The sequence below is a fragment of the Drosophila gunungcola genome, unplaced genomic scaffold (assembly GCF_025200985.1).
Source record: "Drosophila gunungcola strain Sukarami unplaced genomic scaffold, Dgunungcola_SK_2 000001F, whole genome shotgun sequence".
Lineage (NCBI taxonomy): Eukaryota > Metazoa > Arthropoda > Insecta > Diptera > Drosophilidae > Drosophila > Drosophila gunungcola.
In genome coordinates this window covers 19,804,568-19,819,006 of record NW_026453197.1, presented here as the reverse complement: position 1 = coordinate 19,819,006, position 14,439 = coordinate 19,804,568, and the positions used below count along the sequence as shown (strand labels likewise).

Sequence of the window (14,439 nt, the reverse complement as noted above, 5' to 3'; positions counted from 1 at the left end):
AAATAGATTCGGTTTGCAATGGGAGTAAACTGGACCCAAAGGACAAATAAATTTGCAAATGGAGAGGAAAGTTTGCATTTTTATTTTCTACCATCTTGGGATAAAAAAAAGCTCTGAAAATGGAGTGCGTTATTAGAGCTAGCATGTAAAGTTTGGCCAATCAGTGTCCCCAGTTTCCACTTCAAACAATGAAACTAATTAAGACACTATTGAAATTTGAATTGAAACTACACACACACACACAGTTCGCTTAACTTCAATGAAGGGGTTCTGCCACAATGCATTTGACTTCGAGGCTTACTTCTTGGTCCACGCTTCATTGTGTTTACGCTGCGTATACGTAATCCGATTTGTTTATGGAACAGTTTAGGTACCAGTTGGATTGTTTCTGCCAGCCTCTAGGTGTTTGTAATGTGAAGCTCAGAAATTGCAGTGGATGGTCTTGAAGTAAAACCCATATTGACTGGAGGTAATTGCAATTGAACTCTTGACTTTCATCTTCAGACTGTTTTCTCTGAATATTGGCTGTCATTTCAAATGATGCTGCAAAACACATTTTAAATCATTTTTAAAATCAATTTCAACCGAATCTGAAGTTCAATTTAACAAAAGAGAACCAAATTTCATAACCTAAATTAAGAACTAAAAATACAACTAATTTCAAATAATACCACTAGTCATTGAAATCTAAAAAAGGCTTTCAACCAATTCGAAACCAAATCCAACTCAATCAATATGACGAGTATTCAACATCTGCTTCCATTTAAGTAGCAAAGCTTCTCCAACTCAATTCAATGACGCTATTACTGACTACTTGGCTGGCTAACTGACCCAACTAAATTGACAAATGAATCATTTCACTCCGCCAAACAGTGACCCAATTTTCTCAGAACTCTGAAAGAGGGTTCCATTCCCTAGTTCATTTGGGTTCGGTTATTAATTGCCCTCTCGTGTTGAATCTATTTGTCAAGAGTTTTGTCAGGAGCCCTTTTATCGGGTGAGCTCTGCTAACTCTGATTTATGTGTGGCAAACGTATTGAAAGCGATTTCTTTTTCAGCTGACTTTGGCACTTTGTGTTGCACGCTGCGTATGCGTGATTTTAATTTTAAGAAGAGCTCTTTGTTGCCTGCTTTTTTGGATCTTTCTCACTTCCACTCGTTACGCTTGAAACATGTTGCCCTTTAGCAACAATTTTGAACGTTAAGTATTTTTTTCTATATGCTTTTAATGCCTAGCTTAATTTGACATGCAAGATTTCACCCGACAGCCTTTTTATTTAAAATATTTCATCCCTCAATGTGTTTGCACTTATAAATTATTTACTTAAAATCTCCGAAATATGCACTCCCATCTATTGTCTTCATGTTAAGTGGGGTTGAGTTAGGAGTGGTCTCAAGGTTATTTCGGTGTCTGCTGAGTGACATTGTTGTCCTTGCATTGTCTGTATTTTTAAAAGAGCCAGACACTTTGTTATTCGTTTGCTTATCGAAAGTTGTCAGGTCTGGGTTTTGTGATTTACTTATGGGAGGGGTTTTATATTAAAGCTTAAGCTAATAAATGAAAATTATTGAGTTTCTTGATTTTGAATGCTTACGAAATTTAAAGAGGCTATCATCTTCATGTCTTAAAGAACTTTCTAAATTTGCCACTCGACGCCAATGTTTCAGGCCTTTCTCCTAAGAGGTTTTCCGTGTTATTTCAGCACAAGTGTCGCTGAGGAATCTTGGTCATTGTTTAAACTGGGTCGTGGTCGTGGTCGTGGCCTGGGCTTCTGGTTTCCCGTTGCTGGCAACATTTGCAATTTATAGATTATTAATCTTGGAGCAAACACGAAAACTGTTCACAATACTTTGCCTCTCGGTTCTGTTTCTATTCTGCTCTGTTCTGTTGTGTTTCGAGCCAAAACTTTGGCAAAACTTTGCCATAAACCTTGCACGAAACCCAAAACCTTTGGATTTCTCCTTTGCACTTGAAATAAATATGTGTTGAGCTTAAACTTTTTATATAAGCAAGTATAAATACAAGTCCCATTCAAAATTTGTACCAATTTAAGCTTAATGTTTTTTGCAATTTCTTTAGATTTTGATTTGTTTATTTTTTAAAGTCTTAAAGTATAATAATTTTGAAGTGCAATGCGGTTTCATTTAAAAAATATATTTTTAACTATTAGATTGCTCAATTGTATTTATCTTAAAAGTTTTGAGTTTTTGTAGCTTAATGTTTTTGTTATTTAATGTGATACTTTATTTGTTTATTTTTCAAAGTTTTTAATAACTTAAGGTTTATCCTAGTCCAATTTAAAAGATATATTTTCGTTTTTTTAAGTTTTGTTATCTACATGTTTCTTCATTTTGTTCGTATATATTTATGAAAGTTTTGTATTTCTCTAAGTGCAGTCGAATGGTTCGCAGTTGAGTTGAGTTATTGCCCCGAACGGGCGTCAACGTCGCCAGTGTGGCGCAGATTAAAGAAATAAATTAAAAGAATTGTCTAACCCCGCGTGCACTCTGTGTCCTTTTAGGTGGAAAATCGAGCGCTGCGGCTACGTGAGGTGGCCACCGCCATGCAGCAGTACCAGGATGACTCCTCCTCGGCGGCCGCAGCCTCTACCGCCCGCCAGTGGCCGCCAGCTGGCGGAGGGGGTGGGGGAGCGGGAGCGGTGGCAGGAGCAGCTGGCAGCGGAGCAGACGATCCCGGCGGCAATGTCATTCTTATCGGGTCTGTCAAGGACTTTGAACGCAACGCCGTCCACGGCCTCAAGTTGCACGGCATTGTGGCTCTGGAGGAGACATCGCAGGTAAGGATTTTAGGGAAACGTGGTTTGATTTGGATTACTGCCTTATTGACTATTAAATTAACGGTCGGAAAACTTAAAAGATTGGCAAACCAATCTATTAAAACTGAAATTAGAGCCCAAAATAATTCCATTTATTTCAAAAAACTGATAAACTAATATGCTCATAGTGTTTCAAAAAACTTAATTCATTCAATTAATGCAGTTTTTTTGGTCTTTTTAATTTACAAGTTATTATCTTTAAAAAATATGTTAATATGTTAAATAGGTTTTTTGATTCTTTTCCTGCAACAAGTTCTAATCTGTAAGTAATATCATATTTCAGAAAGTAAAGCTTTTATTTGATAAGCAGATTGAATATTTTCATACCATTTAAATATAAAACATTTAACTTTTAGTTTCAGTAAAATGTATTAATAAACTTTTAATGTTCTTGAAACAAATGTATACTTATAAGGCTTTTTCCAAGTGAAAAGTATAAAAAATATTATGTTCGAAACAAACTTTGAATAAAGGAATAAACATTTAAGCCTGATGTCAAAAATTCTTATTCCTTTTTTTTCAGGGTCTCACTGGGGGAACAGGTGGACCTGGTGGTCGAGTACCAGTGGCTCCCAGTGGGCGTGGCACCGAAGTGGAGTACTTCAATGAGGCGGGCTACATTCGAGCGGGAGCCCTGCGCAATGGCGAAGATCCCTATATCAGAAATCGATTCAATCAGGAGGCCAGCGATGCTCTGCCCAGTAATCGGGACATACCCGACACTAGAAATCCCATGTAGGTTTATTAAACATCCTTTTTGGAATGGGATATATAAATTTTTTGGTTTTTGTTTTAATAAATCAGGTGCCGAACCAAAAAATATCGCGAAGATCTGCCCGAAACGAGTGTCATCATCACCTTCCACAATGAGGCCAGATCTACATTGCTTCGAACCATTGTCAGTGTCCTTAATCGCAGTCCCGAGCACTTGATACGCGAAATTGTCCTCGTTGATGACTACAGTGATCATCGTAAGTAGTTCTAATATTTTTGAGAATAACCATTTGTAAGAAAATATGATCTTAGACAGAAAATTAATTTAACTTAAATCAGAAATATTTAAGAACCATCTTGAATACTTGAAATACTTTTAAAGGATGTTCCATGGCTTACATAATATAGTTTATGATAGGCTATAAGTTAAGCTAAAAACTATGCTTAAAATGCTGATTGTTATTTCATCTTAAATCTGAAATTATTAAGACGTTTCCTTTAACAGTTTTTAAATTTTGTATTTCTATTACCATGATACTAACTAATTAACTAACTTTTACGCCTTAAAATAAATTCATTTTTTTTATTTACAAATTCTAAAATATTTCTTAAACGCATATTTCAGCTGAGGATGGTCTGGAGCTGGCGAAGATCGACAAGGTGCGTATAATTCGCAACGACAAGCGCGAGGGTTTGGTGAGGTCAAGGGTCAAGGGAGCGGATGCGGCGGTGAGCAGTGTGCTGACCTTCCTCGACAGCCACGTAGAGTGCAACGAGATGTGGCTGGAACCGCTGCTGGAACGCGTTCGCGAGGATCCCAGTCGAGTGGTTTGTCCCGTCATTGATGTGATCAGCATGGACAACTTCCAGTATATCGGAGCCTCGGCCGATTTGCGTGGCGGTTTCGATTGGAATCTGATCTTCAAGTGGGAGTACCTCAGTCCATCGGAGCGGGCGATGCGCCACAATGACCCCACCACGGCCATAAGGACGCCGATGATTGCCGGCGGGCTGTTCGTCATCGACAAGGCCTATTTCAACAAACTTGGCAAATACGACATGAAAATGGACGTGTGGGGCGGCGAGAATCTGGAGATCTCGTTCCGCGTCTGGCAGTGCGGAGGCAGCCTGGAAATCATTCCCTGCAGCCGCGTGGGTCACGTCTTCCGCAAACGCCATCCGTACACCTTCCCCGGCGGAAGCGGCAACGTCTTCGCCCGGAATACGCGACGTGCCGCGGAGGTCTGGATGGATGACTACAAGCAGCACTACTACAACGCCGTGCCCCTCGCCAAGAACATTCCCTTCGGCAAGTAAGTACACTAATAGTACTTACACTAAAAAACGTTTAGATTTTATTCATTTTTTTTTGTAAATTTATTCAGAAAATCACGAAACAATCCACAATCTAACATGGGTTATCTTTAAAATAGTTTACACAAGGAATTAATTATTTAAAGACAATTTACAAAGCTATGTATATCTAAGTGAAGATATTCGTTTACTACTACTATTTTTATTTATTTATTTTAAATTGGTATTATTTTCTTGATAAATACATTCGCAAATATACTTTAAATATTATTTTTTAGTTGTGTTATCGGAAATATTTTTTTAAGCATTGTTTATTGTTATTGTTAAACAAATATTTTAAGCCTGAATTTGACTTTTATCATTATTCTCATAAACAGGTTAAAATATATTGTTGGCAACTAAGATTGTTTATATATAATTTTTTTGTTTAAACATCATTTTTAATAATTACTTTTGCATATTTTCTATTAATTTCTATTCATATAAAGGGTTATAATTATTATATAAATTTTTACTTTTAAAATAAATTCTTCTTCTAGTGCACAAAACACTTTAGCCAAGTTATTTATTTTACATTGCTTACGCTCGTGCGTTTTTCCTTTTCCCTCGCTTAGCATTGATGACCGTCTGGCTTTGAAGGAGAAATTGCATTGCAAGCCTTTCAAATGGTATCTGGAGAATGTCTATCCCGACCTGCAGGCCCCCGACCCACAGGAGGTTGGCCAATTCCGACAGGATAGCACCGAGTGCCTGGACACGATGGGCCACTTAATCGACGGCACTGTGGGTGAGTACAACACCATATTGTTACTCAAGTTTATATTAAGGCGAAACAGAGAAAAAGAGGAAAGAAACACAAGAAAGAAAATTAAATCAGGAAAATTTTATTTTATTTATTTTATGCTTAACGAAAGTTTTTTTTACCAACACAAAAATATATTTTTATTTAAATGATATATTTTGTTTTGTATTTTCTTTATTATTAGGAATCTTTCCGTGCCACAACACGGGCGGCAATCAGGAGTGGGCCTTCTCGAAGCGCGGCGAGATCAAGCACGACGACCTCTGCCTGACCCTGGTGACCTTTGCCCGGGGGTCACAGGTGGTGCTGAAGGCGTGCGACGATTCCGAAAATCAGCGCTGGATCATGCGGGAGGGCGGTCTGGTGCGGCACTACAAGATCAACGTGTGCCTGGACTCCAGGGATCAATCGCAGCAGGGCGTGAGTGCCCAGCACTGCAACTCGGCACTGGGAACTCAGCGCTGGTCCTTTGGTAAATACGCGTGAGAAAGAGGTCTTGGTTTTGGACTAAGCAAACTAAACTAGAGAAGGATAATGCAGATCGGTCGTGATATATGTGCAAGTTGATGGGAGAGAAAAGCTAACCTAACGCGATGCGGATTGTATGTGTACTGTACTGTGTACTTGTAATGATTTATCCATGTTGATTTGTTGCTGAACGGAAAACAAAACACACACTCAAACACACATTATATATTAACTGCATATATATATGAAATAAGTTCAACCTTAGTTTAAACTCAAATCAACAAAAACCAACATTAGGGGCATACAAAAAATGTACTTAGACTGATTAATTTTTTGTATATGTATAAAAACGTATATGAAAATGAAATAATACTATAATATATAAAAACTTTGGCAGCTGAAAAAAAAACGAAAAAACAAACAAACCGAACTGTAATTAATTTGCATTCTCACACAGCACACACACATTAATTTAAGTCAATTAAGACCTATACGAAAATGCCACAAATTAGTATTCACATATGGTCCGTTTCAAATACCTAAATACCCAAGCTCAGAGTCTTCTCAACCTTGTACTTAAAATTAAACATGAAATGTTATCATTAGTTCTAATTATACACCTAAGTGAAAATCATTTAAAATCATTGATTGACAACTATATATGAAATATGTATGTGTATATATTGAGAAACAAATATTATTTAAATGTTTATTGATGGCCAAAAACAAGGTGAACATTTCGATTAAATGTATTAAATATTTAAATATTATAGGCAAAGTGGAAAAAAGAAAAAAAGTGGAATGCCACCAATTGGTTATTTCGAATGCATAAATCATCTAGGTTTTCAAAGAGACATTTATTTGCTTTTTATCGCAGACAGAAAAACGAATTGAATTGTGAGCCTTTTTTTGTGACTTAAATTCCTTTTTATTAGAATGGCTGGCAAAACGCGAATGATTTGAAATACATATTGAGATGGAAAAACAAACCAAATATTGTATATTTGTTTGTATACTCGACAACTACAAAAAAATTAATGATTAAAAGTGAAATTTTAATTTAAATCAACTAGAGAGGCAACACATAAAAAGGAAAACAATAAATGGAAACATTTAAAAACAAAATGCAAAGTGTGTTCTTTATCGGGGGCTAACAGTGCGTATGCTTAATGTGATTGCTTACATGCTGCGGGAAGGCAACAAATGGGGCACAGCTGTCATCAAATCTGGCTAAGTACTTGGGCTTTCCCTCACATGCAGGTTAAACGACTTAACTTTCAACTCCGAAATGCCTGCCATCCAGGGCACGACTACAAAAAGCGGCGACCAAGATGAAAACTTGGCACATTACGCATACGTCACGTAAAACGTGAAAATATACATGTGCATACTTACGGGCGAGTTCGTTGCGCTAATTTGGTCGTGCTTAAAAAATGACACAGCAATGCTAAAATCACAAGACATTTTAATCCAGGGCAACGAGGGTTTTCTTCTATTTCTGGCCAGAGAAAAATGGCGAAGGGCCTACGATGAGGTAAACATGCCCTGCATAAAGAATAACATAAAATAAAGTGTCCTCTTCTCTAGCGATTCCCGAGGAGATAAGCCAAATTGTTTGGGGTTGCAGGTTTCTCTAGAAAAATATTTGAGCTGGTAGCTTGATGAAATTTTTAATGGATTTTCTGCTACTTGAAATATTGTGAATTGGGATAAAGTTAATGGTAAATAAATAAAATTTAATTGGAATTTAGAACCTTTTACATAAAGAAGGTTTTATATTTCTGCTGCAGAAAAGTAAAAATAGTTTTATTTTTCTTTTAAAATCTTCAGATTGCTTATTAAGAGGATTACCTATATTGTGTGCCAAGAACCTCACAGTTTCTGCTCTCTTTTTCCTACAGTAAATATATATAAAAATGTTCTGAAAGCAAGTCTTTTCATACCTCAGCATGCCAAAGAACATTCCCCGACCTGGTGATACTCCATTCAGCTCGTTAACCAGAACAACGCGCAACCTTTGCTCGCCTTTGACTTGGCTGAAAATCATAGAAATGCAGGAGCAAAAGGATGTCGCAGCCGGAAGACAAGCCGATATCCTTGCGAGAAGCCTCAGAACGGAAGCTCAACTCGACAGCAGAGGGCTCAGATGCTCCAGCATCTAGCATCCAGCTCGCAAATGCAGGCGACAAGGTTAACCCTCCAAATCGTTTATGTCTGCCAGCCAAGTAAAAAGCCCCTCAAACTCAAACTCAAACCCTGCCACATTTGGCGGGAAATTGTCGAGGCGGCACTGTGTGTGTGTACTTTTGCGTGGGCAGACAGGTGAATAACAGTTTTTCCCTATTCCGCCAGCTTTTCTTATTTAAGACAGTGTCGTGTGTCGAGCATACGCAAGAAGCCAACTCCAGGCCGAGAGTTGGGCCCAAACTGACTTGGCAAACATTCTGCAGCTTCCTTTGTAGCCTCGTTCGCTTGCCTTTCCCTTTTCCACTTTCCCCAAGCAGATGCTATCGGCATTTTTTCCGCTTCCGCAGTTTTATCACGGGGCATCAACTTTTGCCCCTAAACTCCCCCAAGTATTAGAGGGTATTCCGGGGGTTATTAGTCCAATCAGTTGGTTTTTACTATGGAAAACAAATAGCTTCTGCTTTAAAAACTATTTTTTTTTAGTATTTTTAATATTACAAGTCTTGGTAACAATTTATAACAATCAGTAATCTAATACCAATTGCAATTAATTGGCAATTATTTTTTCAATTACCCTCAAGTAGTTGCCCAACTTTGCGCCCAACCGTTTTACCTACTGTCCCTGCTATTAGTTGCCTAACTAGTTTAAATACCACTTGCAGTTAATACTTCTCTCCGGTTGCTTTTCCGTGGAAAGTTCGTTCCGCTTTTCCGCTGCCTGCAGGGTGTCGACAGTGCTCTTAGTCTCCTGATTTTCCCAACAGTATCTGCCGCTTCCACACACTCACACACGACCTGATGTCCTGAAGTCTAGTCCTGGGGTATTTGTATTTGCTTCGTTACGTAGTCGGTCTTACGTCACTGTCGGTTTACGTGGCGTGTTAATAACCAACGAGCACACATTTCTTCCCTATCTGCCCTCCTCTGGTAATCAGCTGACATTTTGCAACACAGGTTTGCAGGTTTACAGGCCATCACAATGGGCTGGAAAAGTGGTAGAGTCGGGTGGTTAAAGTTCTTGGCTTTTCATACCCTTTCATACTTGGGCTTACTAAAAGGAGTGTATGAACATTAAAAGTTCTTTATGACCAGTGCTCAAAAACAAAATAATTCTTAGCCACTTCGCATGAAAGTCTGTCTTATAAATACTTTTAAACCTTAAACCAAACGAAAATCAAATTTTTAAAAGTTTATTTTAGATAGGGGTTTAAAAGAAGTATATGAACATGAATAAATGTCTACGACTACGATGTAAAACAAGCTCATTATACATTAAATACATATAAAAATTAAACTAAGCCAACATCAAATTTTAAAACTTGCTCTAAATGACGAATGGCAGTTTTATAACACTTTAAACTATAATTTGTGTTATTCAATTACATGTTAAACCAAACTTACATCCATGTTTTAAATGTTTTTAATAGTATATCGAAAAAGTATATAGGAAGTGTAATCAAAATTGTACTTTTTAACTTTTAAAGTTACTTACTTGTATTTTTTCACTGCCTACTGAGTTCATGCATTAATCATTTTTGGTTCTTATGCTGTTAACCTCATGCACATGGTCCTGCCTAAGTAATGAGTCTGTCGTTTCCAGAGTGCCGCCGGAAACATAATTAACAACACGTTAGGGAGTCGAGTGCATAACAGCGATAAGTGTTATTCTTGTAGGTGAAAAGTAGCAAAAATAAAACAACTAAAACTTACAAAGCTAACATAGTTTTAGTTGTTTAAATAAAGTTTACCTAATCATAAGATTACAACAAAATAATTTGGTTATATGCCAGTTAAATACAAAAGTCAAATACATTTTGGCTCTTTTTAAGATTTAATAACCTCATTGCCCTTACACTGGCCTAATTTCTTCAAAATAAACAGGGCTTTTCCTAATCTCTCCTTTTCATCCTGGGCACAAATGCAAATGACTTATTTATTATTGTTGTCTGTTGACGGCGTGACTGATTATTCAATGTTCGCACCAAATTTGCACACATAAGCGGATTACTAAGTCAGCTTTGCCTGACATCATGACATGGTAAGAATTTTGTCAAAACGAAAATGAATTACCAACATATAGAGCTTATAAAATGTAGATTAAATGCTAAATAGCGCCAAAGATAAATAGTGTCCCTTTTGCAATAAAATTGTATGTTGTAGATACTCTGAAAATAAAAAGATATAAATTCTCAATAAACCATAATTTTTTCTTGGTGTATGCAAAGAAAAAACAATTTATAAGTCAGTTTAAACGTGAAGTTTGCACAAAAAGATGTCAATCAGTACTTCATAGCTCGCTTTCTCTACTTTCCTCTCACTTTCACTTCCTTTATGTGTGTGTGTGTGTATGAATGCGTAATCGATATCAAAATCCGCTTAGCTTAATTTGCTCCTTTTATTTGTTTATTAATAATGGCCCATCAGAAGTCAAATTACAATAAGAAGGTTCTTTTTTTTATTTTAATTGATTGATTAAACTTGTATTTCTTATTAAAAAATTACCAATTGTTACATTTTATACAATTACTTAGTTTTTGAGTGCATCATTTACTTTTCGATTTTGAATGTTAAACATCGTTGAACTTTTCCAAGGACAAAAACTCATCAATGGAAAAATCGCATGAAAAACAATATTCCCCCTATCAGCAAAATTCATTAATACTTAATGGGCATTAAATGAGTGCGTAGGTTGTGGAAAAATAATATTTTTCGCATAATTAAGTAAAGTGAGTGGCTGGCACATATAGGGGAGCTAATTGGGATCAAAATTCGTCGAGAATGAGGACATAATCGGCAGGAAAATAGTAGGTATGAGATTTGACCTTTACTTCCTAGGGTTTTTATACAAAAACAAATTTTTTAAAGCGTCCAAAGTAGGACGCACTGCTATAAAAATGACAGTTTTCTTCCTTTAATTATCGAAAATTGTGGTTTGATTATTGCAAGTATTAATTAATGTTGCATGTAAATATGTTTCTCCTTTACAATTTCCTGAATCCATAATTATTGTTTGCTTTCTAAGAGCTCCATCAATTTATGGTCGGAGTTACAGCCGAACTTTGGTTTCGCTTCACTCATTCTTTGCCATGATTAACAATCTCTTACATAAACGGCCTAATTATGTGTGTATGTGGTAACAATGCGGTACGATACAAACTGCCATTCAATCGATTTCCATCTCGCATTCGCAATTCACAATCTCCTTTCCAAATGTTAACTATTCGGAATGCGCCCAATAGCTGGCAATGTTTTTCCTCTATTCGACATGAATGATGGCCCCAACTAAAGTTGTTTTGACAGGCAACAAATAGCAAAGGACAACAAACACAAAAGCAGAGCAAAAGCAAGCCAGTCAACGCCATTGTCCCGAAACTTTCGGCTGGCTTTTTACCTTTGTTCCAGCTTTTGTTTTATCTCCTCGACTTAATTGGAAAGCATGAAGACGCAAACACAGCGCGACGTGTTGGCATTAACACACGCACGAGCAGGAATAACAAGGCACTACCAAAAATGTTTGTCCTTGGTCCAAGCCACAGCTGCCACAGCATATCCCACACCACACCACACAACACCCACCCACCAAATCCACACCACCCACACTTACTAAACGCCCTACGAAGGCCAACGCCGCGTATACATAATTTGCGAGTGTTGCTTCAAGTGGCTCGACAGCTATTTATAGTTGGAGACAAGCAAATTTATAGTGGCATTTAATATTTCATATTATTTACCCACACACACATGTTCTGCTGACGGCCATATGCATAAATAACGATAGCAATAAAAACTATCCCGATTAGGAGAAATACTTAAGCAACAGTAAGCTTTTATTAAATAATTTAAAATAATTATTATATAAATAATAATAGTTGCATAAACGATCAAAAAAATTACGCAACATCGGAAAAAACAAACCCTTAATATTATAAGGGCAAATTAATTGATTCTTACAATCGAACAAAATATATAATTTTTTTTTAAAAAACTTGTCTGGATTAATGATATGAATTTTATTCATAATCAGCTATAGAAAATAGTCAAGCTGCCATATTAAATATTTGCATCAAAATTGCCAATACTTGCAGCCAACCGTATTACAAAGCAGCCACAATTATTGATTGAAAGTGCTCCAAAAACCATAAACCTTAACCCCTGAACCATGAAATCTACTCTTTCGCCCAATCAAGCGATGCAAAATTTGCTCAACTAATTAGCTACTTGGAGAGCAAACACTTGGGTGAATGAAAATCCCCCTCAGTTCAGCAGCACCAGCAAATTGCATGATTGTATGCAAATAAATCGTTAGCCGCAATTGCCAGTAAATAGAGGGCGAATTCAAGGATCAACACAATGGGGAAAGGCGGAAGGAAGCAAAAACGACACCTGATGCCGATTACAAGACTAATTAATTGAATTCAAAGGGGCGAGGAAAGCAGACAGAAGTCATCAATCCGGGCCAATCAAAATCGGAATTCAAAACCTCCGATTCGCCAGTCAAATCAACGTCCGGCCCAGACGCATCCGAAAGTTATGGCTTGAATAAAAGTCAGAGCGTCAATGATAAATGAAGCCCGGCCAGAAATTTGCATCGGTATGCATATATAATGGGCAAGACGACGGCGGAAAGCGGGCCAAGTGGATGTGGATGAGGCCAAGAGCTCCGACGGGCGGAAATAGAAGAAGATTCTTTTAGCTTTGGCTTTAGCGGAGCTGCAGAGATTTCAAAGATGAGCCAAGAAAAATACGTATTCCATTTGCGAAGCGACAGGAGTAAGCCACCGAGCGAAAGGATAACAATTTCGGTGACACATGAGCTGAAAAAAGGGAGCTGCAATTTAAGGAAACAGAAAAAATGCAGATTGTGGAAAAATAAAATTCTCAAAAGTTAGGTACTTATATAAATATTTTCAAAACTCAATAATAAAATTTTAAAGCATAACAAACTATTGAAATGAGTAATGTACTCTAGTAATGTTTGTTAAATTGTGGTTGACTTTAAAAAAGAAAAGTTACTGGTTTATTTCTATATATATAATTTAAAAGTTAACAAATATTAAAACTTCCTTGTAAGTCTACAATACTTATTTAATTATCATATGATGCATAGAATTTTGTTCTTCAATTATCATACTTTATGCTTTAGTTTAAAGCCGTCTACATTATTTATTTAAATAATGATATTTTGGAACTTTAGAAAAAGGTTATTAAGTGTCAACAAAAATATTCTTACTAGTTTACAAATATTCTTACTAAGAAATATCTTAGGAAATCGATCTTAACCTAAGAACTAACTAAACATCACTAAGCAACTAAAACTCTAAACTTTGAACATCGATTTCCCGCTCATGCATTTTCCAAAGGAAATTGGAAAAGAAAAATGTTTATGACTCAGTAGCCGCAAGCAAATAACTGAGTAAACGCAAAAGAAAAATGCAAATGGGAAATGAAAAAATAAGCAAAGTCTGCTACACATGCAATAACTTGTTGGACAACATGTCATAGCTGATTTTCCCTTGTCCAAAATGGAAAAGGAGTTTTGGAAAAATGGCTCTAATTCAGTAATTTCCTATTGTCTAACAATTTGCGTTCTCCTTCGCTAGGCAAATGATTTAATGAAATCAATTACAAGCCCTCCCGCCCTTTTCCACCTCCAGGGAGCAAATGAAATTAGAGCGCCTCAAGGAGCCAAAGGAAAAGCGTGGAAGAGCGGGAAAGGTCGGGAAAATAAAGATGAAGGAAAAGAAAACTTCTGTTGGAGAGAAAACGTTAACTTGAACAAATTGTTTGTTGTCTGCAGCTCTGCCATATTTTTCTATATACGAATTTTATTGCCTTTTATTACGTTCTTATGACCGTATCTTCATGTTTTTGCCTTTTTTCTTATAGGAAAATTAAATTTGAAAAAATATTTGTGGTGGTTGACTTTGATTCGATGTGAGGTATATATGGATTTAGGTGTATATGTATGAGCTGCGTGTAATTGAATTTAATAAAGCCAAGTTAAGGGAGGTTTTGATCTGCACCATAATTTGATTTTTTAGCTTTCCAAGGCATGTGAATGCTAAAGAATCTTATGAGTAATTCCCATAAACACTTGGAATTTTTAAATTGCTTAAG

General features: G+C 36.7%; 1 protein-coding gene across 3 annotated transcripts in view; it reads left to right on the top strand.

Moving 5' to 3' along the window:
* LOC128262008 (polypeptide N-acetylgalactosaminyltransferase 2) overlaps positions 1 to 6,866 on the top strand; it is a 29,711-nt gene extending 22,845 nt beyond the window's left edge. For all 3 annotated transcript variants that reach the window (XM_052996016.1, XM_052996013.1, XM_052996014.1), the window contains 6 exons: positions 2,523 to 2,798; positions 3,361 to 3,572; positions 3,642 to 3,808; positions 4,177 to 4,864; positions 5,480 to 5,652; positions 5,852 to 6,866. In XM_052996016.1, coding sequence (XP_052851976.1) covers positions 2,523 to 2,798; positions 3,361 to 3,572; positions 3,642 to 3,808; positions 4,177 to 4,864; positions 5,480 to 5,652; positions 5,852 to 6,153 — 1,818 coding nt within the window. In that variant the 3' untranslated portion in view covers positions 6,154 to 6,866. The remainder of the gene's footprint in view (positions 1 to 2,522; positions 2,799 to 3,360; positions 3,573 to 3,641; positions 3,809 to 4,176; positions 4,865 to 5,479; positions 5,653 to 5,851) is intronic.
* Positions 6,867 to 14,439: the final 7,573 nt, after the last annotated feature.